We start from the raw sequence: 23,323 nt of genomic DNA on the forward strand, positions 1-23,323 counted from the left end.
AGGGGTCATAGTCTAAGGATAAGGGGTAAGCCATTTAGGACTGAAATGAGGAGGAATTTCTTCACCCAGAGAGTGGTGAACCTGTGGAATTCTCTGCCACAGAGGGCGGTGGAGGCCAGTTCATTAAATATATTCAAGAAGGAGTTGGATATATTTCTTAAGGCTGAAGGGATCAAGGGATATGGGGAGAAGGCAGGGACAGGGTACTGAATTTGGATGATCAGCCATGATCTCATTGAATGGTGGAGCAGGCTCAAAGGGCCGAATGGCCTACTCCTGCTCCTATCTTCTATTTTTCTATGTTTCTATGTTTCCAGCAGAGGCACGGCCAGAGTTATGACTGTGGTGTATGTGCCTTTAAGAGTCCCTGTGTACTGTAATGCCGGTAATGGCCACTCGGGCTATATAAGCCTGTATAGTGTCTTGTATCTGTTAGTTCACCTCCAGACTTTGTTCAGTAAACACCTGTAAACCAACTCCTGCATTCCGTGTCTTCATTAACACACGGATACCACAATGACATGCAGCTCCTGTTCGTTAATTTGTTCAGTATCTGCGCGCCCTTGCAGGAACTGCCAGTCTTTTACCAAGATCTGATCAGGGTCTGGAATATGGTTGCCTCCAGCCGGAGCTCTCCCCCATCGGCGGACCGGCCATCCTACGGGAGCCGCTTCTTAGGAATCTGCACTTCCACATGGTCGGCTTTGATGACACATGGTTGGCAGAGAGGAGGGTCCTGGCTGCCAAGGTAAACAGAGTCAGGAATATACTGGATGGTGAAGGAGTGGGCTAGATGTCTCCGCAGACTTTAGCAGAATGGATGTCCTGGTACTACGCCCAGTCCACGGGCAATGCCATTGAGGCACGAAAAATCACACTCGGCCCTGACTCCACTCGGTGTGTTGAGGAGGCTCAATCATGTGGAGCGATTCCATCCGAACTGACCCCTGTTCTGGTGGAATTTCTCATCAGCGCGAGACCCCAAACCTCCCTTTGAAGCCTGAGCCTCACAAGTTAAACCGACTCTCGGAAATTACCTCTGTACCATTCCACTCTGCGTGGGCTGCTCCTGCACACTCCTGCACACTCTCCACTTCCTTGCACTCATGTTCCATTCACACCATGCCACCTGGCCGAGGCGGGGTCCCTAATGGAGGGCTCTCTACACGGGAGCCCTCCCCTGCACCATTGGTGATGTGGAGTGGAGAGTGCTGCATAGAGCAGTACCAACATACTTCACGGACTCCTCGGCCACCTGCAACTTTTGCGGTCTGGATGAGTTCCTGTTTCATGTATGCGTTGAATGTGAAAGGTTGCAGCCCCTGTTTCATTACTTGAAGGGGCTGCTCCTCAATATCTGGCTGCACTTCAGTCCCACACGCCTGATCTTTGGCCAGAGCGGGGTGGGCAAGTCAGAGGACCTCCTCGTGGGTCTGCTCCTGACCTTGGCCAAGGTGGCCATCCACAGGTCCAAGTTAGAAGCAGCTAGTGGGGGTGGTCACTCTGGCTACCTGCTTCTCATCCACGGCTATGTCCGCGCCCGAGTGGCCCTGGAGAAGGAGCACCTGGTATTCATCAGTATGCTTGAGGCCTTCCACAACTGGTAGGCACCGCAAGGACTTCAGGGTATTGTTGACACAGATAATTGAATTCTTATTTAATTTGAGAAATTTCCTTTGGTTATGATTTATTTTTCTATCAGTTGTGCCCCTTTAAAAGTGGTACTTCTGTTAGATTTTTAAAAATTGGGTTGATGGCACTGGGGCAAGCCAGTATCTCCTTATTGGACAATTAAAAGAGTAGACCACAGCTGAAAAGTTCTGTTCGTGAGACAGCATAGAGTATGCATTTATTCTACAGCTCACAGCTGTGGTCTGCACAAGTGGTACTCAGCTTCCCAAATAATTAGCAATAAGGAAATAAACCTGTTCTTTTGGGGCTGTCTTAAATGTTCTCACTCCAAGCCAATAGTGTACTCTTTTGAGCAACCCATAAACAAATAGACTGTAACTAAAACATTACATTAAATTTAATAATTAAATTAAAATCTGGTTGGCCAGGGTGATAATGCACTCCAGTCCCTGCGATGCCCACCAGTCACGGAAGGCCTTGAGCATGCCAGCGGACACCGCGTGCTCCACCTCCAGGGCCACCCGGGCACGAATATGGCCGCGGAAGAGAGGCAGGCAATCGGGCCGAACGACCCCCTCGACCGCCCGCTGCCTGGACCAGTTGATGGCCGCTTTGGCCAGGCCCAGGAGCGGTCCCACGAGGAGGTCCTCCAATCTGCCCGCTCCCCTCCGCACCGGGTGACCAAAGATCAGGCGCATGGGACTGAAGTGCAGCCAAAAATCGAGGAGCAGCCCCTTCAAATAATGGAAGAGGGGCTGCAACCGCTCACACTCCATGTAAACGTAGAACATGGACTCCTCCAGGCTGCAGAAAAGGCAGGCGGCCTGGGAGTCCGTGAACCTACTTAAAACTTTATTGCAAGGGACTGCTTCGTGCAACACCCTCCAGGCCAAGTCAAATATATAGTGTATTGTGATTAAACTACCCCTTCAGTTCAAGTTTGTGAAGATTTAGATCTTTTCTGAAAAAGTAACCTAAAAATATTTATCTTCCTATAAACCATATATTTTTAATACAGAATATGGAAAACACATTGCGTATCATTACAGGTAAGCTAAATTGTATGGAACTCTGATCTGTCCTCAGAAAGCTTCCATACAAGTAGAAATTGAGGGCCCCAATCATGATGAAATTTAATTTTCTCCCACACTTTCTTGGCTGCTCTCCAATGTTCTTGCTTTGCCTCCGACCTGCTCCTGAATAATTGGGTGAAAGCTGGCAGAATTGAGTTACAATACTGACTGGGCCTGACACTGAGTTTAGTGTCAAAGAAGCTCTGCACATACACGCTTGGATGCATTCAGAGTTGCTCGCCCTGGGTAGCTAACCTTTAAATGGTAGCAGGAAAGTTCACAACATAATTATGGATGAAAAAGACCATTCGGCCCATATTAATCCATCCATCCAGAAGCACCACCATTGCGACGTTTAAAGAAAGAACTTGCATTTAAATAGCACCTATCACGCCCTCAGGACAAGAGATAAATATTGGCCAGGACACCGGGAAGAACATCGTTCCTCTTCGAATAGTGCCATGGGATCTTTTATATCCAGCAGACAGGGCCTCGGTTTAACGACTCATCCATAAGACGGAACCTCCGACAGTGCAGCGTCCCTCAAAAGTGCACTTATTAAATCTAGTCATTTCTTAAATGCATCCAGGAGTTTTGCTTTCACTAGTCTGCCCAGAAGTCCATTCCAAGTGTTGATCACTGTCTGCATGAAGAACCCCCGGATATCAATCCTAAAGTTATTTTTTACTAGTTTGAACCTCTATTCTCTTTCTCTGCTCCTACAATTTTAATTAAAGTAATATTCAAAATTTACCATATCCATATCATTTACTATCTTTGATACCTTTACAAAATTGCCTCTCACGTGCCTCCTTGTCATGGTGTAAAGCCCAAGTGTCTCCAGTCTTTCCTCATATTGTAGACCCCTGACACCAAAGATCAACCTTTTTGCTCTTGTCTGCACTGCCTTCAGTGCCTGAATGTCTCCCTTGTGTCTCAGCAAACAAAACCAGATGTAAATATTCAAGGTGTGGTCTGACCAGCACATTGTACAATTTGATGATGCCTTACATTTGGCTGCTTGGTTATGTAGTTCAACAATCTATTGGTTTTGTTGATTGCTATGTTGCATTGTTTGGACATATGTAGCAATGGAGTCTACTAAGGCTGCTAGGTCTTTTCCACTTTATTCTTAGCTAGTTCAACACCATTTATGGAGAACGTGTGTGCTTATTTTTCCATCTTATGTGCAGTACTAAACTCTTGGCTGCATTAAATCCAACCTGCTTTTTATCTGCCCACATGCCTATGGTCCAACTCACTGTAATTTTTGAGCTGCGTCCACTGCGCCTTCCTATTTGGCATTGTCAGCTTTGCACCTCGTTTTTGAGTCTATCATTTATGCAAATGAGAAACAGTCGTGGTCCCAACACCGAGCACTCTGTACTCTCTCCCACCCCAAACCCAACCTGACTTAACGAGGACTTGTTGCTTTTAATCTTTCAACTAGTTTCTTATCCATTTGCCAGGTGCTTCACAGATTGTAAGTACACCCGAGCAGAACTGTTTGTTTTTCTCTGTAGAGAACGAGATAGAGGACGAGGTTAGAAGCAACTAGGAAATGGAGAAAAAAAAACAAGCAAAGCAGAAAATAGTTTTTGATGCTCCAATAGGTGCTTACAAACTGCTTTCAATTTAAAAGAAAAGGGTCAGCCGCCGAATTTCTATTGGAAATTATACGTTTGCGAGCGAAGTGAGAAGTTTGGCGATAACCCCTGGCAGTGTCTTGCCACAGAATGCGCTAGGGAGCTGCGCTACAAATACAGGGCAACCCAGCGGAGAGCCAACACTTGGCTGGTGACACCCCGGACTACTCTGCTTCGCCCGTGTTGAATTTAGCGAATCCCCAGCAAAATGAAGAACACTGTCCCAATTATCGATTATGTGTTAGTATATGAAGAGGAAGTAGGAAGCACCGACCCTTACGTAAAACAGAGGATGGAATTTCTGAGGCAGGTGAAAAGCACCGGACTGCGGTTCGATCTCAACGTGGCCGAGCAAAAAGAAACCGGAGACAAGTATCGGATTGTTAAAATCTACGCACCCTTTGAACTTTTGAGCCAAACAGCTGAGAGGATGAGATTGAAGATGCCTTTGGCTGAGGTAAGGGAGCCCTGACCAACTCTACACTGCCCATTGATTACTGAAAGATTTGGTGCAACATCTGGAGGTTTCTGATGTAAACGGTTGTCTCCCATTGTAACTAATGTTTTAACAACTATGATCCTATTATAGTTTATTAATTATCACCACTTCTTAGAAATTTTTTGTTGTTGTTGGGAAGATACTCTTATTGAACAATATACAAAGTCTGAGGCTGGGCTGTTTTAAACAGTGTTGCAAAGATTTGGTTTACTGTATAAATATTCATAGTTTGAAGGCGTTCTGTCTTTCACATCCTTTTTAAATGGGTGAGAAACGATGACGGAAGATAGTCCGGGTAACATATTCAATTAGAGTGAGAATTATAGTGCTTGGAAATACTAACACTGCATAACACTGCGGATTCTGCACATTTGAAATAAAAGCAGAAAATGCTGGAAAATACTCGGTCAGACAGCATCTGTGGAGAGAGAAACAGAGTTAACGTTTCAGGTCGATGACCCTTTGACCTTTCACCAGAACTGATTTAAAGTCATCGACCTGAAACATTAACTCTGTTTCTCTCTTCACAGATGCATGCTGCCTGACCTGAGTATTTTCTGTTTTTTACTAATATTGCAACACAGTTACCGTTTTATTGTCTATGCGCCTATCGATCAACGTTTCTATGGGACTCTCGCAACCTAAAGTGGAAGCATTTCGGATTGGGGAATTGATTGAATTAATTTTGTGCCTAACTTGAGGGGAGTCGGGCTGGATCCCGGTGTCACTGTGGTTTGGATGTGCAGTGAAAGCTGCCTGTTTTTGCCCAGCAGCCTCTTATTCTGAGGCTGCTTAGCAAACGTGTACATAAGATGTGTTTTTTTAATGCACGACTTTTATTGAGGAGCCACGCCGCGCAAAGCGCCTCCGAACCGAGCTCCTGCGCATGGGAAGTTGCATCCTCTTGTGTACAATAGTTTAGTGGTGGCAGCCGCCTGTCTGGACTACAAAAACTTGGAAGTCTGGTTTCAAAAAAAAATGTACAAAAAGCACTGCAGAGACAATTGGTACCAAGTACAACGTCTGTAATGTGTTTCCTGATCATGAAGTAGACAAGTCCCTACATCTGCAAACAAGAATTTTCACAATCCAAGTTCTTCCCTCGCCAAAGAAGTTTTCTCTTTAAATCCCTTACTCTAACATGGTTCTGTAGCCTAGGAGCAAGATTCTGTGTTCAGACATCTGTCTAGATCACCGAGACTGTGGATAGAGATGCTTAAGCAATCCAGAGTGACTCTAATTTATATATTGTCACCCCCACCCCCCCATTCATCTATGGAGACACTTGGCTTTTACTTATCATAGAAGCTTACAACAGGAGACTGTTTGGACAATTGTATATGTGCCAGCTCTTTGCTACAACAATTCAAAACTAACCACCAATGCTATGTTCTCCCCATCCCCCAAAGTCATGTATCTTCCTCTGTTTCAAAAATGTATCCCATGTTCTCTGCCTCAACTACTCCGGGGCAAAGCATTCCATGCTCCAACAAACCCTTTCACAGTGACCATTTTAAATTGATGGCCCCAAGTAAAACCCTTCATAATTTTTAAAAACCTCCATTGAATCCTCTCTTGGTCTGCATTCCACTGCAGAGGTCCAGAAACGACTCTTGCAGTCCATCTGGTTAATCTCCAGTCCCTTCCAGTAACTATAGTTTCTCATTGCTGGTAAAGCTATGCTATATGCACTGTATGGCTTTAATATCCTTTCTATAATGGTATGCACAAAACCACAGATAGTACTCTGACCTAACTGTTGCCTCCTACAATTTTATCCTAACCTTGTTAGTCTTGTACTCTATTCCAGTGGTTCTCAAACTTTTTTGGTTGCAGGACCCCTTTTCAAATGGACTAGTAATCACTGATTCCCCCATCTAAATTATAACACTATTGAGGACTTATGCAACCTTTATAACCCCTATATAGGATTTGTTTTTCACAAACCTGTAAACTATATTTTCACTTCTCTATACCATGGTTTGGTCACTCTGTACTTGCATCTGTAATTGCAGCGTGGCGGCTAAGACTCATTCTGTTATCCGCTATCAGCTACATTTATTCAGCTCTTAGATGGGACCAGAAAGCACATAATCTATACTCGGTAAACGATGCACTCATTAGTGTTAAAGCATCCCTTCACTAAACAAGTCTTTGAGTTGATACATATGGTTATAAATGTGCCCATCGTGTTGGTCTACTAACAGTGTTGATTGTGCATGTATTTGTATAATTACATGCACATACTTAATTCACACAATGTAAGGAAAATATCCTGTATATTCTACCCATACATCCAGTGCAACCTTCATTATCTGCTCTTAACTGCAAATTGGTGGAATGTTGAGTCCCCATATTGCAGTCTTGCTCATACGGTACATCAATCCCCTATGCAGGAAAATAAAGCCAAGTATGATACAGATTAGAAAAAAATCACGTAATTTGGATGTCACATGTAAGGTTTTGTCCCATGACAATTTTGGCAGATAATTGAAATGCAGATAATAGATGTTCTACTCTACCCATATTCTATAAGGTATACAATACGTTCAAAAATTTACTTTAAAACATATGATCACATCAGGGAACCTGCTGTCCATCACTATTTGTCGTGAGACAAGACCCACCATCTCAGGAAAAAACATACGCGGGGGGGAAAAAAGGAACAAACCACCTTCTGATTTGTATATACTGTACGCGCATATATTCTATATAGACCGGAGGCGGGCTTGGTGCGAGCTTGGAGCGGGAGTGGAGTGCAGCCACCATATCCCATAAGGCCAGCCCTGCTCAGTACTCATTATTTTGCAGACCATCTGGAAAGTCTCTACGGACCCCAGTTTGAGAACCACTGCTCTATTCGACTAATTATAAAACTCAAATAATGCTTTTTAATGCACTTTCAAGAAATTGTGTTTGTACCCCAAGGTATCTCTTCCTTGGCAAGCATTAATGTCTCTTCATTTCCATTATACTCTCACCTTTTTCCTTCCAATGAGAATTATCTCGCACTCTATGTTCAATTGCAATGAATGGGAATCTTCCCATTCTGCTAACTTGTCTATACTCTCCTGACGTCTCTTGCTATCCACCTTGCTCTTTGCTAAACCACCTCCTTTTCTGTTCTCACCAAATCTTTTGTATCATGCTTCTTGTGTTCAAGTCCAGATCATCTCCATCGATGATTTGGAGATTCGGAACTTTCCGGGTGTTTAATTGTGGCTGAAAACTCTCTCTATGGGGATAATTTGACACTGATGTGCTGCCTTTCAGAATGAGCAGGTGTAAAATTTCAGTTGGGTAGTATTGAGGCCGTTTCCCATGTTCTGATTTAGGTTTACGAAAGTAACAGTTTTTGGTTGGTGGGTCAGAACATCAATTCAGCCTCCCATTGGATGGATCCAAGTAATTTTAGTTAAGTGCATTTTATAAACAGTGGAGGTATTCATTTCTGAAATAGATTGATTTTTGCCATCTTTTCCAACATCACAGTGCACAGAGGCTACAACTTGTGGAAATTGTTAGTGCTCTAGCACTTTTTTTTGAAGGTGGCATCATTTGACTTCCATACCCCTTTGTGTTTCTGTTTGGGCCTGTCATCCTCCCACGGCCCTCTCCAATATACATTCAGCAAGTGGAGATGCTACATCCTGTGTTCTGTATGCTGGTGATTTGCTAGAATTTGGAATTGCAGGTAGCTCTATTTGTTGTGGTGGCTGTGTACATTGCTCAAGTAGTACAGCTGTTCTGTAGTCCAGATAGTCCAGTTCCTTGGAATTTGGGAGGTGGGGTGTGGGGAAGTCAATTTTAATAGATCGCCTGTCTTTTCTTATTATGCCTCCTTTTGTCTCGTGTGAATCTCCCATCTGTGATTTATTCATCTCCTGTTCCACCTAAGCAATTACAAGTCATTCTATTTCTTTTCCTGTGAGATTTTTTCCCCTCTTCACCTTTTTCCCTTGTTCTGTTCCTCTTTTTAAAAAATGCTGCTCATCTGTAATCTCTTCCAGTTCTGAGGATGGGTCTATTTCTGAATGTCAACTTTTGTTCTCTCCACAGATGCTGCCTGACTTGCTGAATGTTTTTCTATATTTGTTTCTGATTTCCAGCATCTGTAGTTTATTGCTTTTTGTACATCTTAATAGGACACCACAGAGTGCAGTTCAGCCAAGTGTAGATTGTGGGTTGGTACCTAGGGGCAGATAACTTAAATGGAATAACATCTTTTCTATCTGTCATGGGCTAAGCTACATATGGATTCAAGTGCAGTAGGCAACATGATGTAGAAGGAAAAACACTCCTTGGATTTAGTAGTGGATAGATCTATACTTCAATAGTTTTCTCAGTTCATCCCAAGGTCAGTGATCGAGATGGTATTCACTCAGGTTATTGCTTCTCCACGTGCTTCCCCGAATATGGATTGGACTGTTCGTGATTTATTGTCCACATTCCACCCTATGTATATTTGAGGTAATCCAAAACTCGGCTGCCCGTGTCCTAACTCGCACCAAGTCCCGTTCACCCATCACCCCTGTGCTTGCTGACCTACATTGGTTCCCAGTTAAGCAGCACCTTGATTTCAAAATCCTCATCCTTGTTTTCAAATCCCTCCATGGCCTCGCCTCTTCCTATCTCTGTAATCTCCTTCAGCCCCCCCCCCCCCCCCCCAAAGATATCTGCACTCCTCTAATTCTGCCCTCTTGAACATCCCTGATTATAATCGTACAACCATTGGTGGCCGTGCCTTCTGTTGCCTAGGCCCTAAGCTCTGGAATTCCCTGCCTAAACCTCTCTGCCTCGCTACCTCTTTTTCCTCCTTTTAAGATGCTCCTTAAAACCTGCCTCTTTGACCAAGCTTTTGGTCATCTGACCTAATTTATCCTTATGTGGATCGGTGTCATTTTTTGTCTTAAAATACTCCTGTGCAGCGCCTTGGGACGTTTTACTACATTAAAGGCGCTATATAAATTGTTGTTGAGTAATACTCCCATGTCTACAAAATGCACCTTTTTTAATGAGCCATAGTGCACAAGGTTCTGATCAGCATTATGTGGATTATTGTATGAATTCTGTGGGGGATCAAAAGGTGAATTTCCTGCTTATTGCATTGATAAACCATAATTATTATAGCTAAGTTCTTACTGTCTTAAATTCCCGACAGGTAGGTATAGTACTGCTGTTTGTTTGGAAGTTATGCACTTTGCACGCACAACCGTTCCTCTTTAGACTCCCAGAAGATAATGACCATAAATTTGCTCCTACAATGACTGCAAAAGGAAATGGCCTCACGGATTGCAGGTACTGAAATAGCTAATTTACTTTTTTTGTTCTATTCAAGGTTATCGATGTGAAACCAGTTGGACGTTTTCAGAGATTCATGGCCTATTTCGCAACCGAAGTTGTGGTCAACTTTATCGGCGCGCATTATGAACATAACAAAAGAAGTCTGTTCCAAGGAATTGAAAACGAGGAAACGTTTTTTCGCCCTGCACTGAGATCTCTAATTGTAAACACAGAATTTTGTTATGATAAATTCTTAAAAGTGTAGGACAATCTGGTGTGGGAGTACTTTCCATTCAGATTAGTCATCCATTATCTATTGAATTTTTTTTTTTTTTTAAAGCATATTTTTCATCTCAATGCTGTACTGATCAAATCGTCACCTGATGTGGAGGAACCTCCGACATACCGGAGTGGCTCCATTAATTGCAATGGAGGCTGTAACTTTAAACTGACCTGGAGAGCAATTTGGAACCTCCAAATATTAATAGCTGGGTCTGCAGTCCTGACTATTCATCATTATACTAAATATTTTGAGTGTAATTTTAGCATTATATTTGTACTAACAAATTAATTTTATTCAGATGTCTTTAACAAAACACAAGAAATCAGAAAACAATAGTGTATTGCCTCATAAGAGTGAAAAACGTGGGTGTTTTGATCCTTCCATAGCTCTACATGAAATACATTTGGGCAGTCTGAAGTCTGTTCTAAATGGACCTGACCCCACAGCTCAGAAGGCTGTAAAGGATTCTGACCAATGTATTTGGTAATGAGGACAGAGGTGATAAGTAATCATGGCTTTGTACAGGACATGATGTGGAGTGCAAACAACTAAAATGAGTTTACGATTTGTGAAATGTGAAACTCTGGAGGCTGACCAGGAGAGCAATAGAGAAATTAAGCCTGGAAATGACAAAAGTGCAACTGCGGGTTCTGCAGCAGTGGGAGTGAGATGGGGTAGATCTGTTGTAAATGTCACATGGTAATTATATGTGTACATCTATATCTATCTCGACATTGAGCCATATAGCACCAGACATGATTGAATTGTTAGCTGTTATTCATTCGTTTCATTCGTCATCGGATACAAGATTCCCTTATTAGAACGTATTTTATTTGAAAAATATTGGAGACGAGGAATACATTAAAATAACCTTTTCTGTTTTGCTTGTAGGTTCACTACATCCTTACAAACATACCTTTAGATATTGGAAATGAAGATGCAGAAGGTAACTTTAAATTATAATCTATATATACTTAACATGCAATCTCTTTTGTTTACATCTGCGATCAATGCTGTCCCCATTTAAAGCACTTTGTATCAAACCATTAGATTTTGAGTTATGATTTACTGTTGGAAATTTTTTTAAATTTAGCGGTAGCTAATACTTGATTTAAGGCAGAAATGATCCTGAAATTCATTTGTTGGAGTGATTGTACATAGCCAGGTCAGTCTAGGTACACTATGCTTTCTCTGAACTAAAGCAGCTTAATGATTTCTTTCACAGTAAGAGCAAGAGCTATGATCAGAGTTACTTAGTTCAATTAGTACAACTTGTCTTTATGTAATAAATAATGAACATGCTACACGACATCAGTGGGTCAACCATGTAAATGGTTCCTTACCTGCAAACTTAATCAAGAAAATCTACATACTCTTGGAGCATAGCCAACGATAATTCAATAGTACACACAGGAGGCCATTTGGCCCATTGAGTTTGTACCAGCTCTTTCGCAGAGTAATCCGGTTAGTCCCACTCCCCCGGTCTTTCCCCATACCCCTGCAATTTATTCTCCTAGTATTTATCCAATTTCCTTTTGAAGGCTACTATTGAATTGATATCCACCACCCCATCAGACAGTGCATGCCAAATCTTAACCACTCATTGCGTAAAAATGTTTTTCCTCATGTTGTCTCTGGTTCTTTTGTCAGTCGCCTTAAATCTGCGCCCTTGTAGGAGTTCGCCCTCAGTCGTTGGGTCACCAATTGTAGGTATTCGTGTTGACCTCTGAGGACGAATGCCTACTAAATAATTGAGTTCAACTTCAGACGAACAATAAATAAGTTGTTTATTTACAGGAACAGACGAAATACAGCAGGTAAGATGGCTGGATGCAGGAGCACCGCGGTGTAGGTCTTTCCCCAACGGGGACACCACGCGGACTGAGTCTGCAGTCCTGTGGAGAGTGTGATGACATCATCACGCTCAGTTGCGATTTCCCACACCTTGGGTGTCACGTGACCTGCGCCGTTGCGTCTGCGCGTTTCCCCGGCACGGAGGCTGGCCGTTGAGGCCGAAGTCGCGAGCGCGGGAGCTGGAGGCTGAGCTGGGCCGGCGCTTGCCGCGGGAGATCGCGTCGCTCACGTCGGCTGGCCGATGCGGCCGAAGTCGCGGTAGGTTGGGCTGTGTCGGCGGCCGTCATGGAAGACCGAGTTGGGCCGGTGGCCACCGCGCGTACGTCACGTGATGCGTGACGTCAGCGCGCTAGGGCGCGTCTTAAAGGGGCAACGGCCCCAACAGGTAAGTTATATACATATAGTTAGGTAAGTTAAAGGGAATTATGTATATACATAGTAAGGGACAACCGGTGGTACCGCCACACCCTCTGATTATCAGCCCTTCAGCCATTGTAAACAGTTTCTCTTTAAAATCATGAAAGGTTTAGATAGAGAAAATAAACACCTGTCAAATCTCCTCTTGGCCCCAGTTTCTCCAGTCTATCCCTGTAATCCCTCATTCCTGGAACCATTACAGTAAATCTCTTCTGTGCCCTCTCCATAGCCTTCACATCCAATACTCCAACTGGCGCCGAAAGTGTTTTATAAAGGTTTAGCATAACTTCCTGGCTTTTGTACTCTCTGCTTCTATTTATAAACCCCAGGATCCGGATCCCATATGCTTTATTCACTGATTTGTTAACCTGTCCTGTCACCTTCAAAAGATTTGTGCACAAACACCCCCAGGTCTCTCTCACCTCCTTTAAAATTGTACCATTCAGCTTGTATTGTCTCCTTATGCTTCCTACCAAAATGTATCACCTCACACTTCTCTGCATTGAATTTCATCTGCCATGTGTCCGCCCATTCCACCAGCCTGTCTGTCCTCTTGAAGTCTATTACTATTGTCCTCCCTGTTTACTATACTTCCAAGTTTTGTGTCCTCTACAAATTTCTAAATTGTGCCCTCTACCCCCAAGTCCAAGATTCCTAGATCCCTCAGCAGCATAGGAACTATTGTCTTCCCAAATAGTTTATTACCTTGGTCTTTATTTATCCATATAGTCCTCAATTGTTGAACCAAATGTTTATTCAGCTCTATTTTGAAGGACCCAATGGACACAGTATTTAATAGCCCTGAATTCGCAGTTGGTATGATGGCACACTGAGTACAACGTCATACTGCCTTTGAAATTTATGCGATAAGTTCCGACTGTGCATCCCTTCACTGTATGTTTCACATATACGTTCAAATCAACATGCTGGTGAAAAGTTGGGCTAATTGCCCACCTACTGCGCATTAATTACCCTGAAAATGTTTACGTCTGGTGCAAACAGGCACAGGAGCCTGTTGCACAACGTAAGGTTTGGGGGGTGTAAGGAATGAGAAAATTGTACCAGCTGGCGATCCGTTGAATGTTTCCAGCATTTTTCTAATTTAAAAATTTACTGGCCAGACACACAGCTCTTTTCATGTGTCAAAATCTTTCCCAATGAGTTTTTGAACCCAGAAATTAAGCACAGTAACCACCAGCATTAGGCACTCTGTAGATTGGTTTAAGGCAGTGGTGGGAAAAATTCGGCCCATAGGCTGTATCCGGCCCGCCAATGAATTCAATCTGGCTCGCCAAGACCTGGATTCGAGACTGAAGGTTCGCAGCGGCTGACCCCGCACCATGTCAGGAGGTGGGTCATTGTCTGAGAGGCAGCACTGGAGTCTAGCAATGGGCCTTCGAAACGGGAGGCCATCGTGAGCCATGGCCCCCCCTGGGTGAGGGCCTTTTACCGACGGCAGCACGGTCCCTAAACCGGTGGAGAGCGGTGAGTGCAGCAGCATGGAGGGCACAGGCCCAATTTTCCACCCCCAGCCCAGGCTGTCCGTCGGGGACTAAAGGAAATCTGATACTGCCTTATTTAATTGCCATGGAGAATGGATATCGGGTACCAGACCATCTGTTCCACTGAAGCGTTGAGAATTTGCACAAGACCACATGGTGTTTGATCTTGCTGTTGCGGAAAAGGTGCAGCGTAGATGTGACGGACTACATCAAATCCGATTCATCAGAGATTATTCTCCTATCACAACGTGTCAGAAGCATCCCAAAACCAGATTACATTCACCTAACGTCCAGTGATTGGGTGACTGATGGATGATACCTGTTAACCAGTTATTAACTGCCACCTAACTAATTAATGCAAGACTGATTTGAGTTTACTAATTAGCATTTTAATTATCATTTATTTAACACTGATCACTAACTTAACACCCTCTGCTTGTTGGGTAAATGGTGAACAATTTAATTGTGCTCATTACTGTACTAATTACACAGCTATTCATTTTAAAAGCCACTGAGCGGCCAGCGCGGGACCTCCCAGACCACTGTGCAGCTTAACCAGAACATTGTTGTGTGGCCCTCAACAGCTCACCAAAACTTGCTAAGTGGCCCTCTAGCCGAAATAATTGTCAACCCCTGGTTTAAGGGCAAAGTTTGTGTGCCAATTATTTCCCAACATATTACAATTTAAAAAAAAAAAAAAAAAAATCTACTAAATTTATAGAAACATTTTGTACTGGGGTTTGCTACTTTGGGCACAATTCAATTAATGGAACATCTAATCTAATACTGAGTAGGTAAGAACTGTTTATCTAACAAATACAGTATTATTTACACAGTTATATCTATCTCTTCAACCAACATTTCCAATTGAGTGGCTATTCAACGCTATGTAGATTATAACTATATCCCAGTAGAAGATGTCTATCTTCTATTGACATATATTTACAATCCTGTTTTAGCAATCTCCTCTGTTTCCTGATTGGCTAAGAGTCAGGAAGTGAAAGGAGCACCGCCCCATGTGATCCCAGGTTCGCCAACAGTGTGCCCCTGGGATCTGTGGGTCACTGCGCACAGCTCTGCAGCGTTTGAAAGCAACTTTTTTGAAGTGGGGTTCACACTAGGTAAGTGTGGATTTTGTTCGGATGTCGGTGGCGTACTCCTTGGCTACGCCGCTGGCCACGAATTTAGGGTCATTACTTTTGCTCCACATTTGCACTGTTCTGGAGGGAATTGGGTTAGGCAATCTTCTAATCACATGGCATCAGTTGAAGTTTGTTAATATTGAACCTCTCTCTTGTCTGTATTTGTAGTGCAAATCAAGTAACCTGCTTGTATTTATTTAATCTACACCCCTCAACATTTTCAAGATCTGCATTTTCCCCCCAAATGCTCTCCTCACGCGGAAAAAATTTCAACTGATTCCGAAATCCAAGTATTATCTTTCTTTGAACACTCACCACAGGTCATTATTTCAAATGCAGTCTTGCCACATTAAAATGATTTGCTTTGACTAATGATCAAATGACCTCCACATGAATCTTGGCTTTTGATTTAGGTTTGTTAATAACTACTTTACATTGATTGGAAACTAGTGAAAAATTAATAATCACACCTAAATCCTTTTCCATCTTTGCTAATGTCCACAATCCCAGAATTTGCTAGTCTACTTGATAGGGACCAAAATCTACTATTTTTTACAAAATTTTGATTTGCATAAACTACATTTTTATCAACGTTCAATTCTTTAGTCCTTGATTAGTATAGAACTTTTTAAAAATGTTGTTTATCTCTTATTTGACACCTGCCCAAAGCTTGGCACCACTGACAAACTTGATGTTACAAAATATGTTCTCTTCCAAAACGTTATCCGGACCAGGAGTTTACATGGGAAATATAAACAGTCATTCAAAATTACTTTTACCTGACTGTTCGCAACTTTGGTGTCATATTTCACCCTGAAATGAGCCTCTGACCACACACCATAAGTAACACCGCCTATTTCCACCTTCGTAACATCACCCGTCTTCGCCCTGCCTCAGCTCATCTGCTGAAACCCTCGTCCATACCTTTGTTACCTCTAGACTTGACTATTCCAACGGACTCCTGGCTGGCCACCCCTGTTCTGCCCTACATAAACTTGAGGTCATCCAAAATGTGTTCTAACTAGCGCCAAGTCCTGTTCACCCATCACCCCTGTGCTTGCTGACTTACATTGGCTCCCGGTTAAGCAAAGCCTCAATTTTAAAATTCTCAACCTTGTTTGCAAATCCCTCCATAGCCTTGCCTCTCCCTATCTTTGTAATCTCCTCCAACCCCACAACCTCCCCAAAATATCTGTGTGCTCCTCTAATTCTGGCCTCTTGAACATTCCTGATTTTAATCGCCCAACCATTGGTGGCCATTCCTTCAGTTGCCTAGGCCCTAAGCTCTGGAATTCCCTCCCTAAACATCTCCATCTCTCCCTCTCTTTCCTCCTTTTAAGATGCTCCTTTAAAACCTACCTCTGCGACCAAGCTTCTGGCAACACATTAGAAGCAATTTTCCAACTCTGTTCTCCTGTTGGGGAACCTTTCCTGCCAGGAGTGCGTATCGGATAATTTTGTATTCCCATTTTCAAAATGAATTCCTTATTGTCAATGTGTCATGCAGTGGAAGTACCCATCAGAGACTAACTGATTCTACATAGAGAGGCAGGAAAACCTGAAGTAAAAGTTATCCCAGTACTTCTTTAACAACCAGTCACACAGTAGCATTTGGAGAATCCTAGATATACGTCACTAACCTTAACTAGGGAAGGTGCAATGCTGAGAGCAAGAAAGTGACCATGTAAATACATTTGGGCATTTTGCTCTTAACCGACGATAAGCATTTTATTAAAGTAGTTTATTCTTTTGCTGCAGCAAGACAAGTTACAAGAAAAGTTCCAGCACTCCCATACCTACTTATGAAGAATGCATTTAGATCTTCTTTTGTACTGCATAACCGAAAAATGTGGCCATCTGAAGGGGATTCCAATCAATCTTCACCGCGAAACAGTGGTGAGTAGAAGAACACCTGTAGTCGGAGATGGATAATCTATTTTTGCAGGCATTCAAATTTCTTAAATAAAAATGGAAAATGCTGGCCAGGCATTATATGTGGAGAGCGAGAGAAGCAGTTAATGTTTCAGGTTGATGAATTTTGAAAGACCATCGACCTGAAACATTAACTCTTTCTCTCTCCACTGATGCTTATTGACCTGCTGAATGTTTCCAACATTTTTCTGTTTTTATGTCAGAATTCCAGCATCTGCAGTAGTTTGCTCTTTGATTTCAAGTTTCTTTCTAAAGTTTGATCTTTTAAACGCTAATTGATTCTTCATCTGTAGTCTTCTAGTGCATTGCATTCCATACTTCATCTGTAGTCTTCTAGTGCAGTGCATTCCATACTTCATCTGTAGTCTTCTAGTGCAGTGCATTCCATACTTCATCTGTAGTCTTCTAGTGCAGTGCATTCCATACTTCATCTGTAGTCTTCTAGTGCAGTGCATTCCATACTTCATCTGTAGTCTTCTAGTGCAGTGCATTCCATACTTCATCTGTAGTCTTCTAGTGCAGTGCATTCCATACTTCATCTGTAGTCTTCTAGTGCAGTGCATTCCATACTTCATCTGTAGTCTAGTGCAGTGCATTCCACACTTCATCTGTAGTCTAGTGCAGTGCATTCCATACTTCATCTGTAGTCTTCTAGTGCAGTGCATTCCATACTTCATCTGTAGTCTAGTGCAGTGCATTCCACACTTCATCTGTAGTCTAGTGCAGTGCATTCCATACTTCATCTGTAGTCTAGTGCAGTGCATTCCATACTTCATCTGTAGTCTAGTGCAGTGCATTCCATACTTCATCTGTAGTCTAGTGCAGTGCATTCCATACTTCATCTGTAGTTGTCTAGTGCAGTGCATTCCATACTTCATCTGTAGTCTAGTGCAGTGCATTCCACACTTCATCTGTAGTCTTCTAGTGCAGTGCATTCCATACTTCATCTGTAGTCGTCTAGTGCAGTGCATTCCATACTTCATCTGTAGTCTTCTAGTGCAGTCCATTCCATACTTCATCTGTAGTCTTCTAGTGCAGTCCATTCCATACTTCATCTGTAGTCTTCTAGTGCAGTGCATTCCATACTTCATCTGTAGTCTTCTAGTGCAGTCCATTCCATACTTCATCTGTAGTCTAGTGCAGTGCATTCCATACTTCATCTGTAGTCTAGTGCAGTGCATTCCATACTTCATCTGTAGTCTAGTGCAGTGCATTCCATACTTCATCTGTAGTCTTCTAGTGCAGTGCATTCCATACTTCATCTGTAGTCTTCTAGTGCAGTCCATTCCATACTTCATCTGTAGTCTTCTAGTGCAGTGCATTCCATACTTCATCTGTAGTCTAGTGCAGTGCATTCCATACTTCATCTGTAGTCTTCTAGTGCAGTGCATTCCATACTTCATCTGTAGTCTTCTAGTGCAGTCCATTCCATACTTCATCTGTAGTCTTCTAGTGCAGTGCATTCCATACTTCATCTGTAGTCTTCTAGTGCAGTGCATTCCATACTTCATCTGTAGTCTTCTAGTGCAGTCCATTCCATACTTCATCTGTAGTCTTCTAGTGCAGTGCATTCCATACTTCATCTGTAGTCTAGTGCAGTGCATTCCATACTTCATCTGTAGTCTTCTAGTGCATTGCATTCCATACTTCATCTGTAGTCTTCTAGTGCAGTGCATTCCATACTTCATCTGTAGTCTAGTGCAGTGCATTCCACACTTCATCTGTAGTCGTCTAGTGCAGTGCATTCCATACTTCATCTGTAGTCTTCTAGTGCAGTGCATTCCATACTTCATCTGTAGTCGTCTAGTGCAGTGCATTCCATACTTCATCTGTAGTCGTCTAGTGCAGTGCATTCCATACTTCATCTGTAGTCTAGTGCAGTGCATTCCATACTTCATCTGTAGTCTAGTGCAGTGCATTCCATACTTCATCTGTAGTCGTCTAGTGCAGTGCATTCCATACTTCATCTGTAGTTGTCTAGTGCAGTGCATTCCATACTATCACGATCCTTTGTGCGAAGAATTTAAAAAGAAAATTATGCTTTTTGTTTGTTTCCCATACCAGAAGGAAGTGTTATTTTCTGTCAAATCCCTTCATTATTAATTGCCTCCAGTCAGATCAGCCCTTCTCTCTACATCCCAAGGGCACATAACCAAAAGTTTATCCAGTCTCTCATCTTAGCTAAATACCGTCATCCTGGGAAGTTTCTCCAAGGCTAGCATATACTTCCCAAGATAGACTGTCCAAAACTGAACACATTTTTCAAATGAAGTCTTGCCACCATTCTGCATAACTGCAGTAGTACTTCCTTGATTTTTCTAATCTTGCTACTTGTGATGAAGGCTAGAATCCCATTTAGCTTGAATTTTTTTTCTATATACCTGTGTTGCCCCTGTCTCCCAATGATTCTCCATTTAGACTCTCTTCCTATCTGCTATACTTGCATCCAAAATGTACTACCTCACACCTGGCAGCTGGAGCTTAACTTGGCAATCCTTCCAGCCAACAGAGGGCATGTCCCTCACAAATCAAGGACAAATGGCCTGAATTAACACATGTTTTACTCTGCATACTTTATCCAGGTTTGTTAACTGCAGTTTGCACAACTTTTAAACCAATTTCCCTTGGTAGCGATCTGAATCTTCTATTGCACCAATCATATTGCTGTTGGACTGCAAATTTGATGTCCATGCAGTACAACCTTGGGTGTGGTGACAACATCAAAGATGCAGTATAAAATGGGCAAACAAATCTGGGCTGTATTACTGAAGCCATATAGAAAAGTTATCTTGCACAATGGGGACTGGTTATCATCCAAATGTAACTGATGGCAAAGCCTTGCCAAAAATGCATTTTATTATGAACAAACTTTGGCAAACTTCAATCATTGAAAAGACCTAATTAACTTTACAGCTTTTTTCAATCATTAAAAATCCTACTAGAAATGGGAGGCCAATGAAACTCTGTACAAGTATTTGACAGTATCTATGTGAAGCTTTGACTTCTGCAACAGTATGAGCATGCAATATAAACATTGGTACCTGCTTGTGCTGCTGTGAAAGGCAGGCCAATATTTAATCCTTCAATACTGTGTATAAAAAAAATTCTCCATCTCTATTCCCTTCATTTTTTATTTTTCTCCTCCCATCTAACTTTTTTCCTGGTTTCTCTTGTCTGGTCTTCATTCAGCCTATTTAGTAGTTGAAACCAGCTATTGATGGGGAGGAAAGAGAATTTTTTTTCTAAAATCTATACTTTTTAAAAAGGAAATCTTGCCTCAAAATACTCTGGTACAAACAGAAACTGGATTGTAGACTTGATAGACGTATCGGGTTAAACATGGATTTCGCCTCTTTATGTAGACGGCCAGTAAGATTGTACGAGAGGAGCTGAAGTCAGGTAGTAAGTAGAGTTCATGGAGAAACCTTTTGTCAGTTCAGCTGCCACTGTTCTCCTACCTTCTGGTCTGTTACTTTTTTCCCCTACGGATAGATTCCTTCTCTCTGCTGAGCACTGTATAATCAATAGCCTTGTTGAGATAAGGAGCTCCATATGTAGAGAATCCTATTGAGCCACAACTTGCCTTCTCAACACACAGTGCATTATTACACCAATGGGTTGACCAAACAATACCAGGTTTACATTCCATTAAAAAATGTTTTTATTTGTTCATGGAATGTGAGTGTCGCTGGCAAGGCCAGCATTTATTGCCCATCCTTAGTTGCCCTTGAGAAGGTGGTGGTGAGCCGCCGCCTTGAACCGCTGCAGTCCGTGTGGTGAAGGTACTCCCACAGTGCTGTTAGGGAGGGAGTTCCAGGATTTTGACCCAGCGACGATGAAGGATCGGCGATATACTTCTAAGTCAGGATGGTGTGACTTGGAGGTGGTGGTGTTCTCATGCACCTGCTGCCCTTTTTCTTCTAGGCGGTAGAGGTCGCGGGTTTGGGAGGTGCTGCCGAAGAAGCCTTGGCGAGTTGCTGCAGTGCACCTTATAGATGGTACACGCTGCAGCCACGGTACGCCGGTGGTGGTGGGAGTGAATGTTTAAGATGGTGGATGGGGTGCTAATCAAATGGAAATAATTGATATCAAATGTTTTATTATAAGTTTATGAAACTATATTTTGCATTTTAAGTTAACCTGTGGGTTTAAAGTGTTAATAGAAATCTTTTATATTTTACAGTTTTCATTTGTTGTAATATAAACACTTTGTTTTCTCTGGATGTGACTTGCCTGACTTTCTGCAGGTCGTACCAGATCAACCGATTCTCCGGATACATGGTCAGAGCTTAATAACTTATGGGCAAAGACCTACCTAAAATTCCAGCCTCTCTATAAAATCCGAAATTATTTTGGTGAAAAAATTGCACTTTATTTTGCTGTGATGGAAACACTTTTAATTACTCTGATCATTCCTGCGCTCCTTGGTTTGGCTATTTTCACGTATGGCCTTTATTGCAGGTACTGTAAATTTCTCTTTTTTCAATGAATGCAATTTGTATGATTTTTGTGAACTGTTAATGGGAGTATAAAATTTTTTCAAGGGATCACAGTTGACTCCTATTAAGAATAAATAGGATTTTCTAGCCCACAACATGTTGCTTTGGGGTGATGGATTGTGCACTAGCACCCTAATGGGCTATTCCACAAAATGGAATGCCATGGATTTGTAACTGTCATTTACCCTATGTCCTCTGGAGGAGCTGAGCTGAAGCTATTTGCTTACTCACTGGAAGGGAATGAGAACTATTGCCGGCAAATGAGTTGCCCTGAGTTCATATTATAAACTGCTTAATTGGCAACATTAGCAGAACTCTGCCTTTTAAAACAGTCCTTTCCTCCTTCCTGTAATACAGATCCACTGGAGTGTAGGTGAGTGTTACTGGTAGCTGCAAGAAGATCCATTCCCCTTCCTGCAGTTGTTCAACCCTGCAACTAAAAACTCTCTGGGTGAAATGGCTATGGGACAATTGTCAGTTGGAGCAAGTGATACATGGCAGGTTGTCTGGGACCTCTGAGGAAGCTACAATAAACAGCCACTCTTTCTTCACACCTCTTTCCTCCCTCCTCCTCCTCCCCCCACCCCACCCCAGCACCCAAATTGCCTGCAAGAAAAGGATATTGACCAGTACAAAGAGCATGCATGACCTATCCTTGCAGGACCACACCAAATTAGGCATAACCTCTCAAATCAAATCAAATCAACTTTTATTGTCATTGTTAGTGCACAAGTGCAGTACAACGAAATGTAGGCTTGCGGCTCCCGAGAGTGTACATTTAGATTAAGACATTTAAACATTCAACATACATTTGGCTTGTAATACATTAACATAAACATAACCATAATAAAGTGCATTGGCACATGTGCAGGCTTTAGAGTTTATTTGTGGAGTTCAGTAGGATGACCGCCCTGGGAAAGAAGCTGTTCCTAAATCTGGTCGTACAGGTGCGAATGCATCTGTAGCGTCTCCCAGATGGCAGGAGGGCGAACAGACTGTGGCTGGGGTGGGTAGGATCTTTGATGATGGACCGTGACCTCCGTAAACAGTGTTTCTGGTATATGTGCTCTATGGTCGGTAGCCGGGTGCCGGTAATGCGTTGGGCAGTTTTGACTACCCGCTGCAGGGCTTTCCGGTCATAGTAGCTACAGCTGCCATACCATACTGTGATAGTTTGTCAGGATGCTCTCTATTGTGCAGCGGTAAAAGTTAGAGAGGATCCGGGGTGACAGACTTCACTTCAATTAAACCCTAAGAGGACTGTCGAGCAACTATCTGTACACACAGCCAAGTAACCATGTATCTTCCGATAGCACTTTGTAAACTATACACAAGCTCTTGATGTGTACTAAAACTTTTTGAAATATGTGAACAATTGTGTACAATTATTGGCAATAAAGTTTTCTTTGAAAATTGCCTTCAATGTGGCGAAAAGGTAAAACTTTTATTTAGACACTTCTATGATTAATGGAAAAGATTTATTGAGTTCCTCCAACATTTGCTAACTTGACTATCTCAAATGTGTACTGAAATGGTTGAATTTGCTAGGCTTTATATCCAT

The 23,323-nt window shown here is 42.5% G+C and overlaps 1 protein-coding gene across 3 annotated transcripts in view; it reads left to right on the forward strand.

Moving 5' to 3' along the window:
- Positions 1-4,074: 4,074 nt before the first annotated feature.
- The window catches only part of LOC147111870 (anoctamin-5-like), a 107,669-nt gene continuing 88,420 nt past the window's right edge, over positions 4,075-23,323 (forward strand). For 2 of the 3 annotated variants that reach the window (XM_085999207.1, XM_085999209.1), the window contains exons 1-5: positions 4,076-4,808; positions 10,189-10,356; positions 11,308-11,362; positions 17,090-17,227; positions 21,511-21,724. In XM_085999207.1, coding sequence (XP_085855333.1) covers positions 4,560-4,808; positions 10,189-10,356; positions 11,308-11,362; positions 17,090-17,227; positions 21,511-21,724 — 824 coding nt within the window. In that variant the 5' untranslated portion in view covers positions 4,076-4,559. Of the gene's footprint in view, positions 4,809-10,188; positions 10,357-11,307; positions 11,363-17,089; positions 17,228-21,510; positions 21,725-23,323 lie in introns of all 3 variants that reach the window. The other variant, XM_085999208.1, reaches the window with a different exon arrangement.

Source organism: Somniosus microcephalus, chromosome 10 (assembly GCF_052327205.1).
Source record: "Somniosus microcephalus isolate GS21.2 chromosome 10, FLI_Smic_1.0, whole genome shotgun sequence".
NCBI classification, from domain to species: Eukaryota; Metazoa; Chordata; class Chondrichthyes; order Squaliformes; family Somniosidae; genus Somniosus; species Somniosus microcephalus.